We start from the raw sequence: 25,245 nt of genomic DNA, 5'->3' as shown, positions 1-25,245 counted from the left end.
TGGGGTAGGGGAAATGTAAACTGCCATAACTCAACTTTTACTCATGAAAATGAATTCATCTTGGTATCAAAATATATCCAAGTGATTGGTCTAGCTTTCTAGTATTATTTTAAAGCAAAGGCAGTATATACAGAAACTGTGAGGAAAAGGTAATTTTTCTATGTCTAACAGCGTAAAATGACAATATTTAGGGGTAGGGGAAATATATAACTGCCATAACTCAACTTTTACTCATGAAAATGAATTCATCTTGGTATCAAAATGTATCTGATTGGCTGTTCTAACTTTCTATAAACAAAGCGATCATTAGTTGTCAGGTAGATACACAGAAACTGTCAGAAGAAGTCATTTTCTATATCTAGCAGCGTAATAGACCGTTCACAAACACTTGTAAGGGGGAGGGGCCTGATGCAAAAAAAATTTCATCGCAAAATATTCTTTCGAGCCCCCCCCCTTTACAGACCTCAAAAATTGTAGGGCCCCTTTTGACATGAAAATTATGGGTCAACCCCATAGAAAATCATATAAACTCAATTTTTCCAGGAAAATTTTTGATCATTTTTTCCAGGCCCCCCCTTAGGAGGGTCAACAAATTTCAGACACCCCCCCCCCTTTTTTTTGCATCAGGCCCCCTTACAAGTGCTTGTGAACGGTCCCTAAATATGACAATATCAAGGTAGGGGAAATATAAACTCCCATAACTCAACTTTTACTCTTGATAATGAATTCATCGAACGTTCTGGTATCATTAGTTGTTATGTAGATACAAAGGAAATGTGAGAAAAAACGTCCATGTGTAACAGTGTCAAATATGATGATATTAAGGGTAGGGGAAATATTACCATAACTCAACTTTGGCTGCATTAACTGTGAAGGGGAACACAGGAATACAAATCGTTGCACCAAAATTTGAATGTAGTGTACGATTGAGGTTTCTTACGTTAATTGGTGCAATTGGACCATTTTAAAAATTTGACCTTTATTTATGATATTGATATATTCGACTAAGCTTCGTAGAACTATGACAATTGTCTTTTTTTAAATTCTTAGCGATGAGAGGAACAATTTGAGATTACAACATTACAACATGATAGGATAATTTTTTAATATTGGCCCCATTATGACCTTCAACCCTCGTGGGAAACTTAATTGCTTTTAAAATAATGCCAGAAAATGAGAACAATCAAATAGCTACATATTGATACCAAAATGGAATTCATTTTCGTCAGTGAAACTTGTGTTTTGGTGATTTGTATGTCCCCTTACCCCTTAATATTGTCATATTTTACGCTGTTAGACATTGGTTTTTAAATAAGCGAAGTCGAATTAAAACCAGATTGTCAATGGGGAGAAAATTTTTGGCCAGGCGTATAAATGGGTTTTTACCCTTGTGTATAATATGGGTTAGGCCGTTCACCCACTTGGAGTTATGCACATCAGTGATTTCAGATATGCGTTCACCCATGTTAAAACAGGTGCATGGATAATGCAAGCATAATGGTTTTGTTAAAGGTCTTTGTTGTTGCTATGATACAACCAATCACTTGGCATAATGTAGCTGGTCAAATGCAAATGGGTTTTTGACTCACATCATGTTTTATCATCGAGAGATCAACGTCTACTGAAAAAAGGTTAAAGCATCTATGGTTAAATAGCTGCATGTCAATATAAAACAGTGACATGTTAATGCTTGCATTCGCTCTATGGCAATGTATAGCAATCTACCAACAGGATAAACAAAATGGCAACAGTAAAACAATCAGGGTGTGATTGTAACATAGATCGTGATTGTGTAGAACGGTGCGTCATCATGGTGGAATCTTTGTCTTTCGGCGGTATGGAAGGGACAATGTACTTGAATAGGCAAGTTATGATTAATCTGTTAATTATACGATGAATAATAATGATAATAATAAATAACAGAAATAGCACTAACGAGGATCAATATGAAGGACAGCGATTAATTAATTTAATACATGCAGCGAAAAGATTACGCAACTATACGTATCCCTTATCTCTTGGAAATTTTATTAAATGTAAGCCTACATGCATAGGCCTACACATATAACATCTATAAGCCCCGCTATAAGCAGTGCCAAGAAATGAGTGCGTAAGGCATAAGATAAGGTGTGGTTTAAAACATTAAATAGTGCCAGCGTGGGCATTTCAGTGATCGAATAATTATGAACAATGCAGTTAAATAGATTAAGTTCAAACATGCTTAATACACATGAGCACATTCATGGTAAGGTAAGGCGCATGGTACCTTTCGAAGTACTGTGGGATCCAAATTATTATACAAATGCACGGTCAGATTCAGTTTCGAGTTAATGCGAGTTGATAGAGTACGTAAAACCAATATCCCACAAGTTCGAATTAATAGCTATTAATGACGCTTCAGTTTGACATGGTTTCTTCAAAAAATCATAGGCCTAAACATGAATATTACAGGATCTAATAGTAGTAGGCTAGTAATTATGGTAGGCAATAAGTACAAGGATAACTAGTGGGGAACAATATTAATTAAGCAACAAATGGTAGGGTCAAGGAGGTTACACTAAATTCATGGTTCTATTACTAATGAAAAACAGAATAAGGAGAAAGAAAAACTATTGTTTATCAAGAGAGATAGACCAGCTCTATATAATGGCAGAGTCTGGATCTTATCAAGTAAATGAAGGAAAACAATCTGACAAATAGGGACGGTCACTTAAGTCACAAATAAGTAATAGGCCTAATATAAATATAAAAAATAATAAGCAGATACAGTAATAGCAAAATGAAACCCCAATTGTAAGGGTAATGATAGATATAATATAGATATGCAGTAAAATATAAAAACGGGAAGTAAAGAAGGCCAACAAGAAAAAAAAAAAATCTTATTTTCTGGAGGTAAACAAATAGGGATGGTCACTTAGGTCACAAATAAGGAAATGAAGTATAATTATCAGTATACAGTAGTATTACTGTATAAATATAAAATTAATATGCAAACCAGATACAGTAATAGCATCTAGTAGATTAAAATGAAACACATTTTGTAAGGGTAATGATAGATATAATATAGATATGCAGTAAAATATATCAATAGTCCTTCAAAAACATAAATTAGTAACAAGGTAGAAATGACCGATTAGTGGATCTGCATTATACAATTTAATATAACTATATCAAAGAATACATACAGGTAATATAGTGCAAGAAGAAAAATAAATACAAAATAAATGGAATTGAGTATATTAGGCCTTAGGCCTAATATCAAAAAATTATAAATTACATGCGTTTAAGGGTAGACGAGGTATTGTTGGTCGAAGCAACCTAAAAATCGATTCTCATTATCTAGATCAATATATTATTGAAAATTAACACCTTGATGTTTTGCAAAAGTTCATTCTACAAATCGTATACTTTGCAAACTTGCTTAATTTATTGTTGTTTAATGAGTTATGTACGTTTTACAAAAGTGTAGTTGTTTCAGCCCTCTTTACAACATAACTCAAGAGCCGCAGCACCTATAAAAGTATATCTGTGATATTTTTGTTCTTCTACACGCTCGCTATGATTTGAGCAACGCAGTTTTTGCTAAAGCTCACTACCATTCGTAAGATGCTGTGAACTACCAAATCACAACAGTTTAAAATAATTAATAACCTTAAAGAGATTCTTTTGGGTGGTTGTCAATTAATACGAGTTATATTATTGAATTCGGGCATTCGCACAACTCCACCGATGGTTTAGGACGTTTGTAGTGCAAGTATCGGGTAAAGCGCCAGAGGCTTGGTTAAAAAGAATGATAAAAACAAATTGTCTGGTACAATTGTAAAATTTGAGAACCCTTAAATGCTCATTACAGTGTGTAGCAAATACCCTGGCTGATAATATGGAACATAAGCATATCAAAATATTGTAGTTGGCATGTATTTAAAGAAATTCTTTCGGGTGGTTGTCAATTTAATACCAGTTATACGCCATCGATGGTTAGGACGTTTGGAGTGCAAGAACGAGAGGCCTAGTTAAAAAGAATGGAAAAAAAACAAACAGACTTGTGCAAATGTAAAATCTTAGAACCCTTATGCTTATTACAGGGTTAGCAAAAGCTAGCAAATACATTAAGTACTGGCTAATAGTGCGGAACATAGGCAGACCACATGGCATATTCGTACAGGCAAGAAATATATTTTTGAGTATAGGCCTACACTAAAAAGCCGAACTATTATGTATATAGGCATTCATGTTGATAGGTGGTATTATAAAGTAGGCGGACACATCAAATATGGTTAAGAGGTATATGTATGTAGGCAACGGGCAAGGAATACATGATTATACAAAGTAGATGAGAAAGTAGGGGGAGCAGTTATATGAGGAAGCCACTAATTGCATAGCGCGTTGTGATGTTAGCCACCACTTTCATTATAGTTAAACAACTAATGTAGTAAGAGAACAAAACAAGCCTAAGTTGAAAGGGCAAAGGTCACGTTTTCGAATTCACATGCATACAATGAGCTACAATGTCAAACAATTTTATAACAAATAGGCGTTTTAAAAATAAAAACAAAGGAGTAGGCCTATAGTTACAATTTACAGACGTCTATAAAAGAAACATGGCAGAACAGACACCAACAGACAAATCATATCTGCATATCATAAAACAGTAGTATAAGACATACAGTGTATAGCATCAGTTGTCTCTTGCTGTGTATTTTTGTTTCATTTCAGAAATTCATAGTGTTGAAGTTGTGGAATTAGCATAGGCCACTTGCGAACATTACGAACATGAACAATATCGTGTGGGACATGGCAAAATGTGTAGCGGACATCATGCATGGTATAAAGTTCAGTCTACAACAAGCGACAATTGGCGGTACTTCACAAGGCGAAGTTCCTGAGCTCATGGAAATTAAAACAAATTCACGCAGGAACGTGTGGACATGCATGAACACCTGGATATATATCGATTCGTTATCTAAATCAATATATCATGGAAAAATAAAACGTTGATGTTTTGCAAAGTTACAAATCATATACCGTGAAAACGTCAGCTTGAAAACGTGTTGGATTATTGTATTGTTGTTAAGGAGTTGGTACCTCCACACGTCTTACAAAAGTGTTGTTGTTTCAGCGTTCGTTACAACATAATTCAAGAACCACATGACCTATGTGTATCTGTGATATTTAAATTCTTCTACACACTTGCTATGAAAGGATGAAGGCAATTTCGGCAAAAGCTCACCACCAATTGCAAGCTAGGTGCCGTGAACTACCAAATCGCAAGGACCGGATGTGCGAACGTTTCTCACATGTGCAGGAATTATTACGTGTTTAGGTGAACGATGTCGTAAACCAGAGAAAACCGTTAAAATCGATGCACAGTCGATTACAATATTAATAGTCGCATCACCGCATCATCAACATATTTGTCAGGGGTGTGACAACATGGAATTGGCATTTGATGAAAGCTCAGATGAAAACAAAAACCAATGCAAGTAGTTTGTAGTCACAAAACAAAGTCAAGCAAACTTTATTTGGAAACGGCATGATCATCACTAGAGTTAAAAAAAAAAAAAAAAGGACAATGAACTACAAGTATACAGTACAGGATTAAGCAGTCTAAGATACATTTAATTTGGTTTCCTTGGGGACACAAATTGAAATTTAATTCCTGAAATGCATAATAAAGCAAGTAGGTAACATAATTGATATAACACTCTTGCTATGAACCTCACAGTTGGCAAAGGCGAAATGATAAAACAAGTTCATGAAAGAAAAATTGTATATAGATCCTGTATGAAAATCCTTTGTAAATATTGAAACGATACACGCTGCAATTGGAAGGTTTTCCTGCTTTTATCCCACGAAGGTTTTGATTAGGTTTTTCTACGTTCCAATTGCATCTATTCGGTATCAGTGACAGTATGAAATCCAAATGGTTGATATGGGAATTTGTGTTTGATATGTATGATTCAAAATATGTGTTCATTTTATTCAACATTTATTTGAAAACCGTTAGGATGTAAGAAATAAAATATACGGTAAAGCATTTAGCCACTTCAATGCTTAAAATCAGTTCTCCAGGTGCTAATCGCTTAACCCAAAAGTAATTTGGGCAATTATGTTGGCCGATCGTGTGCCACTCTAAAATCACAATCATCAACTCAAGCTCCACAAGTGAAATAATTCTTTATCCTATAAAGCCGAGTAGCGCCAGCTAACTTCATGCTACATGTTCCATGTTGCATCCAGGAGCATTGAATCATTGAAATTGAAAAAAAAGGGGCGGGTGTTAAGCAAGTTCCTTTTGAAATGAAGGAACTTGTTTGGCAGTTATTTTTCGGCTTTCAATGATATTATGCATTAATTATATGCATTTATGACAAATCATGGCAAATGACATGGTCATTATTTGAAATCGAATATATTTTCAATAGTAACTACATGTAACCTTTAATACATGTGTGTAAGTATGGAATTGGGTGTTATAAAATACACACGATAAGAATTCCAAATGGGATGGCCTTTCAATTTGTAAATTGAAATTAAAATGCGCGTGATTGTTTTGTCTGCGTTTTGGGATCTTTTGGGCTCAACAGCGCTGATTATGTTTGTCACGGCTTTTAGGCTTTTACTCCATAGGATATTGGTGCCAATTAGCGCAGATTATGTTCATGTTGCGTCAGGTTGGGTACTTTCCATGGAGTGGGAAATATGGTGCCAAGTAGTGCGGATTATGTATGTGATACATTATGTAAGAATCAAATATTCTATATATGAATGATAATAACGTCATAAAGAAATAATGTGCCTTTAAATATGCGCAGATTATGGTATTGTCTGGTGTAGAGGCAGTTTTCTTTGGTAGGAGATACTTAAGAAATCCCATAGAGGATATTCGTTATAAATAAACCAAATGATCTCTCGGTGGGTATAGAACATGACCACCACAAAATGTTGTTGTCTCCCATGTTTGTTTTTTGAGTTCAATGACAATGGTTTTAAAATAAGCGAAGTCGAATTAAAACCAGATTGTCAATGGGGAGAAAATTTTTTGGCCAGGCGTATAAATGGGTTTTTTACCCTTGTGTATAATATGGGTTAGGCCGTTCACCCACTTGGAGTTATGCACATCAGTGATTTCAGATATGCGTTCACCCATGTTAAAACAGGTGCATGGATAATGCAAGCATAATGGTTTTGTTAAAGGTCTTTGTTGTTGCTATGATACAACCAATCACTTGGCATAATGTAGCTGGTCAAATGCAAATGGGTTTTTGACTCACATCATGTTTTATCATCGAGAGATCAACGTCTACTGAAAAACCCACCCTCCACGCCCAATAAATGTATATGTTAAGTGAAAGTAAAGTAACAGTGAGTCATGTATAAGTTTACATGTTTTAGCGGAAAGTTAAGTAAGAATAATCAATTGGTTTTAAGTTTTACGTAACTTTGAAAACATGTTTAATGCTAAATTATGCGGTTTAAATTAACACGAGCATTAAATGTTTTATCAGAGCGTTAAACGTTTTCAAGGTAATCATTTGAAACAGGAATATCATAATAAATGTCAAATGTTCACCTCGAATTCATGCATAACATTATAAGAATTGAAGTAAATATAATCAAGCCTTGCAGGCTTAATTGAAGTTCATTTAATGGCTTAACATGATTAATAAAATAGGTTTATCATAACAAGTGGGGACACGGATAAGATAATAACTCGCAAGTCGGCAAGTGATTATAATTGTGAATTCAAGTTTAAGTCTAAAAGCTTTCAATTGTATATACAGAAATATCACAATAAATGTCAAATGTTCACAATATGAGGTAGCTTCGAATTCATGCATAACATAAGAATTGAAGTAAATATTATCAAGCCTTTGCAGGCTTAATTGAAATCAATTAAATGGCTTATGTTTAATAAAACATGTTTATCATAACAAGTGGGGACACAGATAAGATAATAACTCGCAAGTCAGCAAGTGATTATAATTTTGTATTCAAGTTCAAGTCTAAAAGCTTTCAATTGTATATACTTGAGCCTTAAACACTGCATAGAGTGGTCTTGTTAAACTAAGATGTCTCCCAGCGCAAAACACTGGAGAAAAATGGTTCACAAGGAAATGAGAACCAGCTGTATAGAAATAAAGTAATAAGTCAAGTTCAAAATAAGTTTGATATGACTTTGAATTCATAGCAAATTCTAAAGTCTGAAAATATGTAAGCTAAATAATTCCACAAAAAAGAATGTTTCTGTCGGCGTCAAGTAGGCACTTTATCATAAAATCAAAAAGTAGCCAAAGTTAAAGAAAAAGCACTTTACCACTGTCTACCATGTTTACGGCATAATCAAAAAACAAAACAAGTCAAAAATGGTTGTTGAAGTTAAAGACATAAGCCTGGTACATGTATGTCAACAGTTTCCTAGTCATTGTGGTAAATAAATACATGAAATGATTGAAGCAAAACTTTTCATGTCTATAAAAGAAGACGCATACGTGCAGTTATTTTTCGGCTTTCAATGATATTATGCATTAATTATATGCATTTATGACAAATCATGGCAAATGACATGGTCATTATTTGAAATCGAATATATTTTCAATAGTAACTACATGTAACCTTTAATACATGTGTGTAAGTATGGAATTGGGTGTTATAAAATACACGATAAGAATTCCAAATGGGATGGCCTTTCAATTTGTAAATTGAAATTAAAATGCGCGTGATTGTTTTGTCTGCGTTTTGGGATCTTTTTGGGCTCAACAGCGCTGATTATGTTTGTCACGGCTTTTAGGCTTTTACTCCATAGGATATTGGTGCCAATTAGCGCAGAATATGTTCATGTTGCGTCAGGTTGGGTACTTTCCATGGAGTGGGAAATATGGTGCCAAGTAGTGCGGATTATGTATGTGATACATTATGTAAGAATCAAATATTCTATATATGAATGATAATAACGTCATAAAGAAATAATGTGCCTTTAAATATGCGCAGATTATGGTATTGTCTGGTGTAGAGGCAGTTTTCTTTGGTAGGAGATACTTAAGAAATCCCATAGAGGATATTCGTTATAAATAAACCAAATGATCTCTCGGTGGGTATAGAACATGACCACCACAAAATGTTGTTGTCTCCCATGTTTGTTTTTTGAGTTCAATGACAATGGTTTTTAAATAAGCGAAGTCGAATTAAAACCAGATTGTCAATGGGGAGAAAATTTTTTGGCCAGGCGTATAAATGGTTTTTTTACCCTTGTGTATAATATGGGTTAGGCCGTTCACCCACTTGGAGTTATGCACATCAGTGATTTCAGATATGCGTTCACCCATGTTAAAACAGGTGCATGGATAATGCAAGCATAATGGTTTTGTTAAAGGTCTTTGTTGTTGCTATGATACAACCAATCACTTGGCATAATGTAGCTGGTCAAATGCAAATGGGTTTTTGACTCACATCATGTTTTATCATCGAGAGATCAACGTCTACTGAAAAACCCACCCTCCACGCCCAATAAATGTATATGTTAAGTGAAAGTAAAGTAACAGTGAGTCATGTATAAGTTTACATGTTTTAGCGGAAAGTTAAGTAAGAATAATCAATTGGTTTTAAGTTTTACGTAACTTTGAAAACATGTTTAATGCTAAATTATGCGGTTTAAATTAACACGAGCATTAAATGTTTTATCAGAGCGTTAAACGTTTTCAAGGTAATCATTTGAAACAGGAATATCATAATAAATGTCAAATGTTCACCTCGAATTCATGCATAACATTATAAGAATTGAAGTAAATATAATCAAGCCTTGCAGGCTTAATTGAAGTTCATTTAATGGCTTAACATGATTAATAAAATAGGTTTATCATAACAAGTGGGGACACGGATAAGATAATAACTCGCAAGTCGGCAAGTGATTATAATTGTGAATTCAAGTTTAAGTCTAAAAGCTTTCAATTGTATATACAGAAATATCACAATAAATGTCAAATGTTCACAATATGAGGTAGCTTCGAATTCATGCATAACATAAGAATTGAAGTAAATATTATCAAGCCTTTGCAGGCTTAATTGAAATCAATTAAATGGCTTATGTTTAATAAAACATGTTTATCATAACAAGTGGGGACACAGATAAGATAATAACTCGCAAGTCAGCAAGTGATTATAATTTTGTATTCAAGTTCAAGTCTAAAAGCTTTCAATTGTATATACTTGAGCCTTAAACACTGCATAGAGTGGTCTTGTTAAACTAAGATGTCTCCCAGCGCAAAACACTGGAGAAAAATGGTTCACAAGGGAAATGAGAACCAGCTGTATAGAAATAAAGTAATAAGTCAAGTTCAAAATAAGTTTGATATGACTTTGAATTCATAGCAAATTCTAAAGTCTGAAAATATGTAAGCTAAATAATTCCACAAAAAAGAATGTTTCTGTCGGCGTCAAGTAGGCACTTTATCATAAAATCAAAAAGTAGCCAAAGTTAAAGAAAAAGCACTTTACCACTGTCTACCATGTTTACGGCATAATCAAAAAACAAAACAAGTCAAAAATGGTTGTTGAAGTTAAAGACATAAGCCTGTTACATGTATGTCAACAGTTTCCTAGTCATTGTGGTAAATAAATACATGAAATGATTGAAGCAAAACTTTTCATGTCTATAAAAGAAGACGCATACGTGCAGTTATTTTTCGGCTTTCAATGATATTATGCATTAATTATATGCATTTATGACAAATCATGGCAAATGACATGGTCATTATTTGAAATCGAATATATTTTCAATAGTAACTACATGTAACCTTTAATACATGTGTGTAAGTATGGAATTGGGTGTTATAAAATACACACGATAAGAATTCCAAATGGGATGGCCTTTCAATTTGTAAATTGAAATTAAAATGCGCGTGATTGTTTTGTCTGCGTTTTGGGATCTTTTTGGGCTCAACAGCGCTGATTATGTTTGTCACGGCTTTTAGGCTTTTACTCCATAGGATATTGGTGCCAATTAGCGCAGATTATGTTCATGTTGCGTCAGGTTGGGTACTTTCCATGGAGTGGGAAATATGGTGCCAAGTAGTGCGGATTATGTATGTGATACATTATGTAAGAATCAAATATTCTATATATGAATGATAATAACGTCATAAAGAAATAATGTGCCTTTAAATATGCGCAGATTATGGTATTGTCTGGTGTAGAGGCAGTTTTCTTTGGTAGGAGATACTTAAGAAATCCCATAGAGGATATTCGTTATAAATAAACCAAATGATCTCTCGGTGGGTATAGAACATGACCACCACAAAATGTTGTTGTCTCCCATGTTTGTTTTTTGAGTTCAATGACAATGAATATTAACATTTTCATACATTTTATGTCTATCTACTTGACAACTAATGAATTTTAAGTTGCTTTTAAAATAGTACTAGAAAGTTAGAACTATCAAATAGCTACATATTGATGCCAAAATGGAATTCACTTTCGTCAGTGAAACCTGTGTTTTTGTGATTTGTATGTCCCCTTACCCCTTAATATTGTCATATTTTACGCTGTTAGACATTGAATATTAACATGTTCGTACATTTTATGTCTATCTACCTCACAACTAATGGTTTAATTGCTTTTAAATAATACTAGAAAGTTAGAACTAACAATTAACTACATATTGTTACCAAAATGAATTCATTTTCATCAGTAAAACTTGAGTTTTGGTGATTTGAATGTCCCCTACACCTTAATATTGTCATATTTTACGGTACTACACATGAAAAATTGACATTTTTTAAACATTTTATGTCTTTCCAGCTAACAATTAATGGTTATTTTGCTTTAAAAGATTACAACAACCAAATAGCTATATATTACTGCCAAAATGAATGAATTATAATGAATAAATGTCGAGTTACGTTGGTTTGTACGTCCCTAACCTTTAATATTGTCAAATTTTACGCTGTTACCCATTGGAAAATTAACATTTTTATGGTATTTTATGTCTATCTTATGGTTTTTCTGTTAAAAATAATACTGGAAAGTTAGAACAATCAATTAGCTACATGTTGATACCAAAATGAATTCATTATTATGAGTAAAGGTTGAGTTATGGTGGTTTTATTTCCCTACCCTTAATAATGCCATATTTGACATGGTTATACATAGAAAAGTAACCTTTTCTCACATTTTATGGCTATCTACCTGACAATTAATGTTTGCTTTGCTTTAAAATAATACTAACACGTTTGAACAATCAATTAGCTACATATGAATTCCAAAATGAATTCATTATCATGAGTTGAAGTTGAGTTATGATGGTTTATATTTCCCTACCCTTAATATTGTTACACACGCTGCTACATGTGGAAAAGTAACTATTTTTTTACATTTTCAGTCTATTTTCCTGACAAACAGCGGTTGATCTCACCCCACACATATAAATATTCAAAATATTACATGAATGGCAACTTAACAAACAAATTTTGTTAATAGAACTTATATAGTTCAGCCGAGTGACATATTCAAGTTAAAACATGTAAAACACCCAACCCTGAACCCTATACACACCCCGCACCCACCCCACATACCCACACACACCTACCCCAAACCCACACAACACAAACCAACATGCAAGCAAACATGCACATACATAAATATTTGAACCAGAACATCAAAGTTTGCCTAGATATGCTTGATATTAAAAACAAAATTAAAAAAAGGAAACTTAATTAATTTTGAAAATAGAAATTGGCACAATAGTAAAATTTGAAGCCAATGTCACAAAAACACCCACCCTGCGCATTGTTGTGAAAAATCTGATTTTTCACTAGTGTATGGACTGGCCACTTCAAATCATGATCAAATGAAACCTAGGTTTGCTTTCAAATAATACTAGGCAGTTAGAACAATCAATTAGCTACATATTCATACCAAAATAAATTCATTATTATGAGTAAAAGTTGAGTTATGAGAATTTATATCTCCCCTACCCCTTAATTTTGTCCTATTTTTGGTGATTTTATGCGATTATACGTCCACACATAAAATGACCTGTAAAAAAAAGTGATACCACAATTTGAGTCCACTACCTACCTAGCAGTGATCTAGAGGGTCCATACTAACTACCTATGGTGTCAAACCTTGTATGTAGTGGGGGATGAACGAAGTCATTTTTTTGAGGTTGCTGCTCCTGTACTATTTCTGGTGCCTTAGTGCAAAAGTGGTCAAAATATTGCTGTGCAAAATTGTTCTATTTTCATGATTTGGATTTATCATATTGAGCAGCATTCTCCTTGTGATGTTTTTGCACTGTGTAGAGAGGGTCTACAACATCTCCGAGGTAAAACTGACAAATGCAAGGTATATTTCTTGATGCTTGAAGTTTGGATTTCTTAAACGTACAGTGCATCCCTATGTACCGCTGCAAGAATTCAGGTCCGTAGATGTCATTATGTTTGATAAAGACTGAAGTCTTGCTGGCAAGACTACAGATATACAAGAGCGTGTTACCCGAGGTCAAAAAGGAATACCCTAATTGGCCTATTTACGAGGTCATGCATTGATCATGCACTTGTCAATTGATTGTGATTGGACAGTTATATGGCCATTGACCTGATTGTTTTTCATCGCGTCTCTATAGTCATTGTTGGTGACTTGGTGCATGGTGTTAATTTTCGAAAAAGTAAGGTTGCTGTTCTGCTCTATTCTACGCCATTGAACTCAAACTTCCTAAGCCATGGATAACAGTATTGCCGTATTTTTCTGCCTCCGCAGGAGGTAGTTTGCTTTGAAATTGACACCTAAAATGCCGCACATTGCGCGGCATGTAGGCCGATTGTACAAATTTATATTCTGACAAGTACTCTAATTTCCGCCCAATATTGAGAGCCCAATATATATCCCCACCTCTCTGCGCCATACATAAATTCGCCTATCGCCATTTCCGAATGTTCAAAAAGGTAATCACGCTTCCTCAGCATGTGCAATAAATTAGCATTAAAATTAATCTTATTCTATAGGGATTCTAGAAACACCTAGCACGTGGCGCCAATGGCGTGGGTCTATCAAGTTAATGAATTATGCATTAGAATATTTTCAAACTCATATGTTGTATAATTGAAGACCGAATTAAAAAAGACTAGCTTGCGTATGCCGTCCTGTCAACCAGACCAAAAATGCCATGCTGCGCAGGTCAGCAACCAATCACGGCGCGCCTTTGTCATGACATCAGACGCAAACTAGTCTTTTTTTTAATTCGGTCTTTAATTATAGGTTGTAGCCTCAGCGCTCATAAGCAGCTTTATCGTAGAAGACAAGTTGGAAAACCGTTATGCTGTGGCAATGGGAATACACATCAAACAAGGTTTAATTTCATGATTACATGAAACCTGATTATCAATGCAAAACTTTGGCTGGAGAAGTTGAAGCTGACGTTCATGGCGACACTTTGGATGTGATAATTTGACATCATGGATTGTTTTGTGCAAAATTGAGGTATTTTTGTGCCGCGGCGAGTCAGCAGACCGACTGGCATGTATGCTAGGCTCGACTAGGCCACAATCATGATCATGATGCATTTGAACTGCAATGTATGGTATGATACGCCTAGCCGCGCCTATGGCCGGCTTCATTGCTGTTCAAATACATGTACTAAAGTATTGCAATTTTATTGTTGATATAATTCGGAATAATTCGTTTTAAAGTATTTGCTTCCCCAATTCCTATGCGTGGTTGGTCATGTTGGTGGTATGTATGTCAGTTTTTTACATTCTACTGAGTACTGTTGCAATATTTTTGCATGCATTGCATACCCATGACCGTTTCAAGACTTTGACTGAGAATTTTGCTTTTTGTTTGTTAAGATAAAAATAAAATGCAAGAATCATCTTTCCCCCACACAATACTTCTTACAAACAAGGTGTTGATATTGGCCCTTTCGATGCAAGACAAAGCACAAATGAAGGAAACAAAACAAAACAATGTTTTTGATTTTTTATTCAATTACACATACAAAAGAGTAATGGCCTATGAAAAGACCCCCCTAAATATAATAATATTACGGTAATATTATTTTAGTCCTGAATACAAAATATAATAAACAAGCATAAAAAAATCTGATACGAAAATTTGTTACTCTGAAACGTTACAATCGTAATTTTCAGTCAAAAAATCCACGAGAAATGACTCTTGATACAACTTATAGGCCTATATTTAAAAAACAGAAACGGCTGCCTGCATCTGGAACTCTTCATATCTGAAAGTTTGAAGGTCTTATTTCATACATCAGAATAATTATCTGCAAGATTGCAAGATGGCTTTAGGTGACCGTGGCCCTATTGGCTAATGCACAAATTTAGATTTTCTTTCTATTTAAATAATATGTTAAAGCTTATGTCCTGTAGATTACATTCGGTTCTTGAGATATGGCCTGTCAATATGGCACGAAACCAAAACAAAAAATTGGCAACAACTTTCTGTTTATTTTCTATATTTTTGACAAGTCCAGTTGCCAGATGATTTTCTAATTACATGCATGAATTATGCAAAGTAAAGATTTCAGATACAATTAAAAGAGCTATGGTACTGGGCATGGTACATGGGTAGAACACACACTATACTACAAAATTACGGTTGCGTTTTGGCAAATTTCAATTTGCATAATTAATTAGGGCCACTTATTAGAAAAGTTGATTAGGGCCCTAATTAATTATGCAAATGGAAATTTAAATGGAAAAAGGCATCCATGGGTTTTATATCTTATTTTGTAGCCAATCTGAACATTTTACTTTGTATAATTCTTGCATATATAATTAGAAAATAAGGCCTACCTGACAACATTGCATAACAAAAATAAAAGAAATTTGTTGCCAACTTTTTGGTTTCGCGCCATTTTGACAGGCCATATTTTGGTAACCGAATACCGTATCCGATTAAAATAAAATTTTCAGTCTTGTAATCAGGAGAGAATGGACTCACATATTTCAATCAGACAAAAATCTATATCCAATAGTGTTACCTTAAAGCTAGCATTATAAGTGTCTCCTTAACTAATAACAAAAGGTGCCCACTGGTATCTTGGAGGCATTGTCTTTTTTAAAGACATTTCTTGTTTTATATACCTTTTAATGCTAAGAATCCTTTTGTCCGGGCCTTTTGGATATCATCAAATTGTAGAATCTCTATTTAGACTTTCAGTGTCGAGGATGTTACGTTTATGAACAAAACGTTACGTTTGTATTTTCAACATTGTTAATCATTGCTACGTGTTGTACATTTCTAGCCAGATTTTCAGTGTGTTAACAACTATGTATCAAAGACGTTACGTTCATGTACAAAACATTAACGTTCTTATCTTGTAAACATTCTATAGGCCTACCCATAGCTACTTTTATGAAGAATGAATGTTCTGTAATTGTTTAATTGTGTAATTGTTTTTTATCCTTCATCTCTATTTGATTTTCAGTGTATTAGCAAGTACATGATGCATAATTATGTATCACAGACGTTATACATTTATAAAAAAAATAACGTTTTCTTTTGATCAACATAGGCGTAGATCCCGGGTGGGGGGATTACCCCCCCCTCCCAATATTTTGCCGGGGGAGCTTACTTATTTGTGTCTTCTATACTATCCATCATATACCCCTGCATAACGAAATTCAACAATATTCAATATCCAAAGCAATATCCTCACTACAATAGGCCCCAAAAACAGAACTCCCCGGCCCCCCCCCCACCTAATCGCAAATTGACACGAAAACATAAAAAAAATTCAATATATTACAACCAAAACGGACCTGTCATACACCTTCCCCAATCAAACACATTTCTCTTGCATTTGATCATCTTCTACTCTTCCCTAGAAAAAATCATTATGATACCAAATCTTAACACCATGGAATTCACTATATCACGTCCAAGCTCACATTGGGCGCCCCATTCCTTTTTTAAAGGACTTTTTATTGTTATTTGCCTATTTCTCGTGCTCATGGACATTTCTTTACAGATGAATGAGCTTGAAAAGAGTCTTCCGCACGACTATACAGTGCGGAGATATGAGCTGAATTGTTAGTAAAAAATGTAATGCATGAAATAATGTAAAATCACATGAAATAATGTAAAATCACATGAAACAATGTCAAAAATCGCCGAATTGCAGTCATGTTAAAAAATTAGAAAATCGAAGCGCCGAACTTTGGGAACTAAGAAGTGATTTTCGGGCAAAATAGGGACTTGATGAACTGAGATTTCATCTTTTGTGGGTTCTAGTGAACTAAAATGGGTCAAAGTTCTGCGCTGTGTAACTTAAAAATTCCAATTTGTGCTAAATAACCGTGGAGCATGATCCAAATGTGACTGGGTCTTTAAAAAGAATTGTCGGAGAACATGAAAAAGGGACGCCGCACATACCAGTACCACCTGTGCATGTGAGTGCCCAACCCGGCATTAAGCTCCACTATTTTTGCTGAACCATGCAATTGTCTCATCCTATATTAGTCTTAACCCTTACTTCCTTACTCAGCAACCTTTTGGTCTTAAATTTACATATCTCCAAATGCCAAGAAGGTATGACCCCCAGCATGGTGTCACATGAAAGAGAAAAATGTAAAGTATATAATACAAACATTTCCCCACCGGGGGCGACACTCAACATAAACCCAAAATGCCAAAGAAGTAAAACGCCCGGAATGATCTCAAATGAAAGAGAATAAAGTAAAGAATATAATGAAAATAATTTCCCTACCGGAGGTAACATTCCTCAGAAGACCTGGGTCAATATACATATTTTGGGGTTCTTTTCATTTTAATCCTGGATTTCTAAGTGATCCTCACGTATGTACATGGAAAACACTGTGACAATACGTAGTGTATTGTCACGGTGAAGACCGTGCTTGGAAGAGTATACACGCTGTATGCTAGCATACGTATGGTCACGGTGTATACCGTTGTCAAAATACCACGTACTTTAGTACAGTAATAACGCCCTCTTGTGTGTATTGGGTCTTTTGCCTGGAACCCATACCCATGAGGAAGAGTCACAGATCTTATAAGTACAGGTAAGGGTCCGAAGCCAAATTAAAGTACGCATTAGAAAAAGTTAGAGGACATTTCCTACATAATACTCACACACTCAAGGGTATAGACCAATTGCACGTATCCACTCCTTTCGAAAGCCGTATCTTGCTAAACAAATGTATTTGGGCAAAAAACCACTTGAATATGTTATCTTCATATACATGCAATTTAAAAAAATCAAAAACCGACACAGGTACCTGATGTAATTTCAACCAAGCATTTCACTGTTTTGTAGTGAATGTGGATGTGGATGACAGCGTGCTGCCATTCATACTACAGTTCATTCATAAAAATATAGTATCGACCATAAAGTATATGTGACCGTCCACGACAAAACGCTCGTAAAGGCGGCCCCTGGTCAAATTTGTTTTCTTCCGTGTTTAGAAAATATATATCATAAGCTTTACAATGATATATTATTTGATTTCAAACGATATCCAGAAACGGAGTTATGGCTTGTTAAACTTTGATCCTTCAGCAAAAGGGTACACTATTTTGGTGCTACATTATTTCTCTTTTTCCATATTGCTGGTATTAAATATCAATTGGTCATAATTGGCGGTCACTTCAAATCATCCCCAAGTCAACGAGGTTTAGGAATGTCCTCTCATTGTTAATTGTTAGTTAACCCACCACTTGAAGAGGATTTAGCCAAAGCAAACAAAGACTAAAACTATTACTAATTCTATACATAAGTATAAGCTCATTATCTTCTTCAACAAATAGGATTAAAGATTGGTGTTTGACTGGACTAAAATGAGAAACATGTAGAGCAAACATTAGGTACATATGAATACAACCTTTATGCACATTTTGCACTGTAACTCGAAATACAATTTACCGACTTTACGAACGGTTTGTGATGGATGGTCACACATTCTAGCTAAATTTGGACACTATCCGGCTATTTTCCCTATATGTACCATGCACTATTTATATATTCTTGTATCACACGAAAATAAGCCATTCAATATTATCATTATTACTCATATCAGGCTTTTTCCTATGCGGTACAATGAAAATTTAAGCTTACCTAGCCACCGGGCCTAGGCCTAACCAATGTGTATTGTAATGTAAGCTTACCTTCGACCTTCTTGTTTTCTGCTCTTTCCTTTGCCAAAGACCGTACATTCTGGTTATAAACATGTTTATTGATAAATGTGGATTACATCTCCTATGGTTATTCATGGGGTTACTTGTTTATAATCCCCCCATGTGCCGGTACGGTTGTGTGTGTTGTATTGTGACGCGTGTTGGTGCTGTCAGATGCTGTGACTATGGTAACGCAAGAAAGCGTACAAAAACGAATATTAAAATAATATTGTATTGCATCCGGGTATTTTGGTGATCACCCAAATGTTTTTCCACGCGGAACAATTTGAGACCACTTTGACCAAAAACACTGGTGTTCCAATTGTGTCTAGGTGCGCTCACTGTTATACTTAAATTAACTCGTCTATAAATATTTCTAATGTACTTGACGTTTTCATTTCGAATTCATAACCTCATTAATAAACGCGATGCGTGCGATCCAATTACATTTAGTTATTTGTGAAAACGCGAACGCAAATCGCGGTCATTAATATCTCACAATTGACCGCGAAATGCGTATTTGTTCCAATGTCGCACACAATTGACCGGCGTTTGGGTGTTGTTGTGCGTCGAACAAACTGCGCGCGCGCTGGCTGCCGTATTTGGATTGCGCGCTACCATATTTGCACAGATTGTGATACGCACTTTTGTTATTGGTCGTCATATTTTAGCCTGATCAATTTTTGGAAAGGGAAGATGTAAAAATCGTCTATTTTTATAAACTTTTGAGCAAAATTTTGTGTTATTTTGTAAGGTGAAGAGATTAAAGTGACGGTTATGAATGAGGTTAATAACTTTGCATCGGTAATATGTCGGGCATTGTGAAAAATCTAAACATTTTGCTTTGGACCTCGGAATATCTCTCGGGGCTACGCCCCTCGGGATATTCCTCGGTTCCAAAGGCAAAATGTTTAGATTTTTCACAATGCCCTCCAACAACCGATGCGCAGTTATTAACCTCTAATTAAAATATTTTCTTCATTTACAGCTCATCTGGCTGTGGTGCAGAGCCACCTTTGCGTTCTGGAAAAAATACCAGATCCTTCAAGAAGCGGTGTCATGAGATGGTCTCTACCATTTGCAGAAATATGTCTTTGTCAACGCGTGGTAGCACCTGTATTCTTGAATGCCAAAACTTGCCCAAGAAGGGATAACAAGGATGGTGATCTGTGGTTTGTTGATGACCCACAGCTACTCATCATGCGAAACAACTGGAAAAGAGATATACTTGATGATCTCTTGGATCGCACTACACATTGTGGTAAATAGCTTCGTATACTCAGAATTTAAAAAAAATAAAATCCCAATAAAGCAACAGAAATAATAGATGAAAAGACAATGTATTCTTTCATCATGTTTATAATAGGAGCGAGCAAAACTATATGATTTTTTTTATCATAATAGCATCATCATCACCATCACCATCATCATTATCATGATCATCATTTTCATCATCATCATCATCATCATTATTTTTTTATTATCATCATCATCATTATCTTTTCATATTATTATTATAAAACATTTATATGGCGCTCCACAAAGCACAGAGCGCCTCATCTAAAATCAGCATCTAAAATTACATAAACCGCCATTCCCACCAAACAACGTACCCTTCACATCAATAGCATATTCATTTATCATGAGTATATGGACTTGTGCAATTTAACAGTTTAATTTCATCCTTGTAATTCTATATCAGTTTGGTACTTACCTTCAGTTGCAAATGAGCTTTTATCCACACAAAACATGAAACACATGCTAGGAAGTAAATCATGTTGTGTGACTTTAATATAAGTGCAAGTGAGTTAATAAATGTTGTCACACTCTTGTCTTCACCTTGAAAGTTTTTCAGACCAGGTTAATGTCACTGTGATAAGATTTCCTTCATCGCTGATGCATAATAGTGACGTCAGTGCGTATTTTATTGAGCGCAGATTCAAATTGCTAGCGTTCGCCCAAAGCGCTGGCGTACACACTTAAAAAGGCCGTCTAGATGCACGCGTGAAAAATCTGCCTCAGCGCGTTGACCGCACTGCCGCGTCAGAGTGAATAATGGTATAGACGAATCCAACGAGCCAAGTCATGGTCAGTATTTGGTCGGCCATTATAGGGTCCCCGCATGCACCAAACAGGTGTTGTGAGTGCCCAATTGGGTGGATTAAACCCGCTTAAAATTCGATGTTAGATTGTTTTGTGTTGTAAACTGTCATCATTCTTTTTTCTACATGTAACGTGGGTGATAGAATGCAGTTTAAAATACCCTTCAAGGCCGCATCATTTCACATTTTAGGTGAGATAGCTGGGTTCCGTCCAAAGATGTTTTTACTTTAGTAAAACCTAGATGAGCTTATCTGTATACCGCTGCGTGGCCGCAAACGTAACCGTCTCGGCTGAAACATGCATGTAAGTGAATCAAAAAAGGTACGGCAAGACTTTTTCGCATCACGTACGTCGAAGTTCACTTTCCAATTATGCAATCTGTAGTTAGGATAACGAAAACGACTGGTAAGCAAGTCTACTAAATTACCTCAAAATGTGAAGGAAAAAATGGCGGACCCGTCGCCGGTCCCTTTCCAGAACTAATACAGCATATCTAGCTATTATCAATATGGGGTCATCGGTTTGAATAGTTTCCTTATATAAAAAACTAACACCTCCGCTATATGGTATTTCATGATATAACATTAATGGAAAGAAAAGTGCAAATGCTTTTCGTGTTTCGAATCGGACGAGTAACAAACTATATGACGTCATGATGTAAACAACGTCCGGGTCATTAACAATTAATTAGGTAAACCCAAATATGGAAACCTCCAAAACTATGCAAATTAGGTGTTCGACGAAACAGAATACGATCAGCCCACCTCCAAAATTATGCAATTGAGTTGAGGCGGTTACGTGAACATGAACACTAATGCGACTCTTGTGTATACCGACCTCTGTGGCGGCTATGGCTGCCATTGAGGTGTAGGAATGCGTGAAATTGGATTCGTCAATAACAGGATCTTCTGCCGCTTCCTCATTACTTTTGGCGCTATTAACATACTCGCCCTTACTTCCATCGTGATCTTCATTTAAGTGATCAATAAAAATTGATACATTGTGCTTCCGGTAGCTAAATGGAGTCATGTTCAAGTTGGGGAGGAATTAAGTGCATAATATTGTTCATTCTATAATAATTATTGAAAACTAATAGTGTAATATCGAAACTGATTATTTACTTGTCAGGTTTAAATTCAAAATGTGTAAAAAGTTGAATGTTTTAAATGGCAATCTTTATATAAAATAAAAATATGGTTGAAATTGAGTAAATTGACATCTTGGTTTCATTGTTGAATTTGGTTAATGTTATAACATACGCTGTGTCGTTTTACTCTGGAATTTCATCTGATAGCCACCTTGCCTTGGCATTTTCCATCAAGTTGACTCCGGTTTGGACCTTATACTTAGTATAAGGTCCATTAGAATAATGGGCGGGGAAAACCTCATATGTAATTTCAAAGGTCAAATGCAAAACCTCATAAGTAAAAAGTGAGCCAATTACAAAACCTCATATGTAACGATTTTGCCATTTTGTGTGAGACGCGAAAAACGGTTAATATTTAACAGGATTTACATAGAACATGGTGTTGCTCATTTGTTTATTTACAGACACTTATGCAATTTACAGATAAAAGGGAAGCAGGAAAGGTGTGTTGGGACATTTTCTTCAAGTTGACACACAAAAATAGAATTTGAGCAAAATTGCACATACGAGGTTTGAAATCGGGGCCCACTTTTTTACATATGAGGTTTAGCATTTGACCTTTGGAATTACATATTAGGTTTTTCCGCCCAGAGACGATATTCATCCATTCTTGTACAAAATGTTTCAATTTCCAGTTTGCATCGATGATCTGGGAATGGAAAATGGTGGCATACCAGATGCGAATATTCAGGCATCATCAGAGTGGAGCTCTGGATGGGCAGCCACAAAGGGAAGGTTGAATGATCCCAGTTCATGGTATGCGGCTGAATCTCAGATAGGACCAATTTGGATACAAGCTGACATAGGTAATCACACTACACCATGTAGATTTGGTAACACTTTATGACCAAATTTATTTTAAGCTTCATTTGCATTTCGAGTTACAGTGCAAAATGTGCATAAAGGTTGTATTCATATGTACCTAATGTTTGTTCTACATGTTTCTCATTTTAGTCCAAATTTGCACTCCCGATAAATAAATGGAGAAAAAATGGATAACCAAAATGAGAACATGTATTATAAATGGTTCAAATCAGTAGGGTTATTAATTATGAAACATCTGTGAAACGTTAATTTATCAAGGAACTTCGGGGAGCTAGGGCTCCTCACTTTTTGCACTCTCAGGGGGCTGGTATTTTGAATGAAATAAACACACTATCTGTGGTCATCTCATCTTGTTTTTCTTTCCAAAACTGTATGACCCCATTATATTGACCCCCCCCCCCAGAAACCAACCTTGTTCAAAACGCATTCATGGTATTCGCCGTGTTTCCAAAAATTAAATACACATTTGCCGTAAGTGTTTACTCAATTGTTACAAAAATTTTCACAAATATTCAAAAGTACATCTTTTGTCAAAATAATTCTGGAAATTAAGTGTAACGTAGGTGCGATGTACTGTTCATGAGTTGCAAGCGAAACCATAGGTAAATAGCTTAAACATACTTTTTCAATTTCGTTTATGTTTAGGTTATCAGACCTATGTGTCTGGTGTTAAAACGCAGGGTGATGAAGACACTACTGTATACTATGCTGACTGGGTGACATCATTCAATGTGTCAACATTCGTGACTACTGGTGCCAACGAGGTGTTTGTTACAGATCAAAATGGAAACGCGATTGTAAGTACTGACTTTAGATAAAAAATAGGTAAATATTGTCTAATAAATGCTCATGAATATAAAAATCCAATCGTTATGATGTATTTTGTGTTACTCATTGAAATTACATTCTCTCCCCTATAGACATTTTGGCCGGGCAACGTTGACTCCTCTACCGAGGTGACCACAACTTTTTCTGATCCAGTATATGCCCGTATTGTACGCATCTACTGTCTGACCATATCTAGAGACTATTACGCACTGAGATTCGAGATAATAGGATGTAAAAAAGACTAGATATGTGACTCAACGCGACAGAATAAGGCGGATATCGGTAAATGGAAATGCAAATTTGTAGATGACAACATATATATTCGTAGTGGGTGTGAGATCATGAATCTGTTCATTATTATAAAGGCTGCTCTTTTATTTTCTACATTTTTGCGAAAATTGTGCTTTAGCTGATTTTGTGAAGTGTATCAACAAAACTAGAGCAGTTGTGGCTCAGGAGCCAAGATTATTTTAAGGACTATTTGGATTGTCCACTTAGATTTGTCATATTGAAACGCATTGTATACTTCTAGTGTGAAACTTCACATTATAGGGTATGTGGGTTACAGTTGTTTATGTAACATGGAAACTAAATTAATTTGGGTCAAGGGGGCCTATTGTTAGGAGATTCAAAATTGTAAGGGGATGTGGAGTGGCGTAGATTTCTTTTTGACTTTGGGGTATGAGGTTGGAATCCAGCACCTTTTGGAATAGGGTTATGGTACACATGCGGGCGAAGCGCAGGAAAAAATGTGCCATATTGAAGCTAAACTGGTGAAACTTGGTGCAAAGAGTAATACATTCGCGCGAAGCTTGCATATATTGGCACGTTGTAGGCTAAAATGGCCAACTATGAGGTTAATTTGGTCAGAAACATGGGGGGGGGGATGGTTGTATGGACCCCCATCAAAATATTGGGGGATGCACGTGTGCGTACCCGCAAACACTTGCGCGAATGCCTGCGTTACCACAAACAAATGGGCTCACGTCTGTGTACCCGCCATCACTTGCCCGGGCGCCTGAGTACTCGCAAACACTTTTTCGCGCGCCTACGTATACCCGCAAACCCTATTTAATAGCAATGTACATTTTTGACCAATTTATTGCCAACTTTCTAACTTTATTACAGTAAACATCTCGATAACTTGTTAGTCTACGTAAGAGGGTTTTTAAATATAACCATTGTTTCTCGCA

General features: G+C 35.5%; 1 protein-coding gene and 1 long non-coding RNA gene across 2 annotated transcripts; both read left to right on the top strand.

Moving 5' to 3' along the window:
* The first annotated feature begins 1,351 nt into the window (after window positions 1-1,351).
* LOC140140170 (uncharacterized) lies at window positions 1,352-4,445 on the top strand. The gene is made up of 2 exons (XR_011857224.1): window positions 1,352-2,309; window positions 2,347-4,445. It is a non-coding gene; the product is annotated as an uncharacterized lncRNA (long non-coding RNA).
* A 15,751-nt stretch (window positions 4,446-20,196) lies between these two features.
* Window positions 20,197-24,438, top strand: LOC140139456 (neuropilin-1a-like). The gene is made up of 4 exons (XM_072161204.1): window positions 20,197-20,410; window positions 23,035-23,205; window positions 23,870-24,021; window positions 24,145-24,438. Exons 1-4 carry the CDS (start codon window positions 20,209-20,211, stop codon window positions 24,295-24,297), a joined length of 678 nt encoding a protein of 225 aa, XP_072017305.1. The 5' UTR covers window positions 20,197-20,208; the 3' UTR covers window positions 24,298-24,438.
* The last annotated feature ends 807 nt before the right edge of the window (window positions 24,439-25,245 follow it).

This window comes from Amphiura filiformis, chromosome 18 (assembly GCF_039555335.1).
Source record: "Amphiura filiformis chromosome 18, Afil_fr2py, whole genome shotgun sequence".
NCBI classification, from domain to species: Eukaryota; Metazoa; Echinodermata; class Ophiuroidea; order Amphilepidida; family Amphiuridae; genus Amphiura; species Amphiura filiformis.
This window is presented reverse-complemented; position numbering and strand designations above follow the sequence as displayed.

Coding starts and splice junctions, on each gene's coding strand:
- LOC140139456 (XM_072161204.1), top strand. CDS start 20,209: ATGAGATGGTCTCTACCATTTGCAGAAATATGTCTTTGTCAACGCGTG. Junction 23,206..23,869: donor TTGGATACAAGCTGACATAG/GTAATCACACTA, acceptor GTTTATGTTTAG/GTTATCAGACCTATGTGTCT. Junction 24,022..24,144: donor ATCAAAATGGAAACGCGATT/GTAAGTACTGAC, acceptor TCTCCCCTATAG/ACATTTTGGCCGGGCAACGT.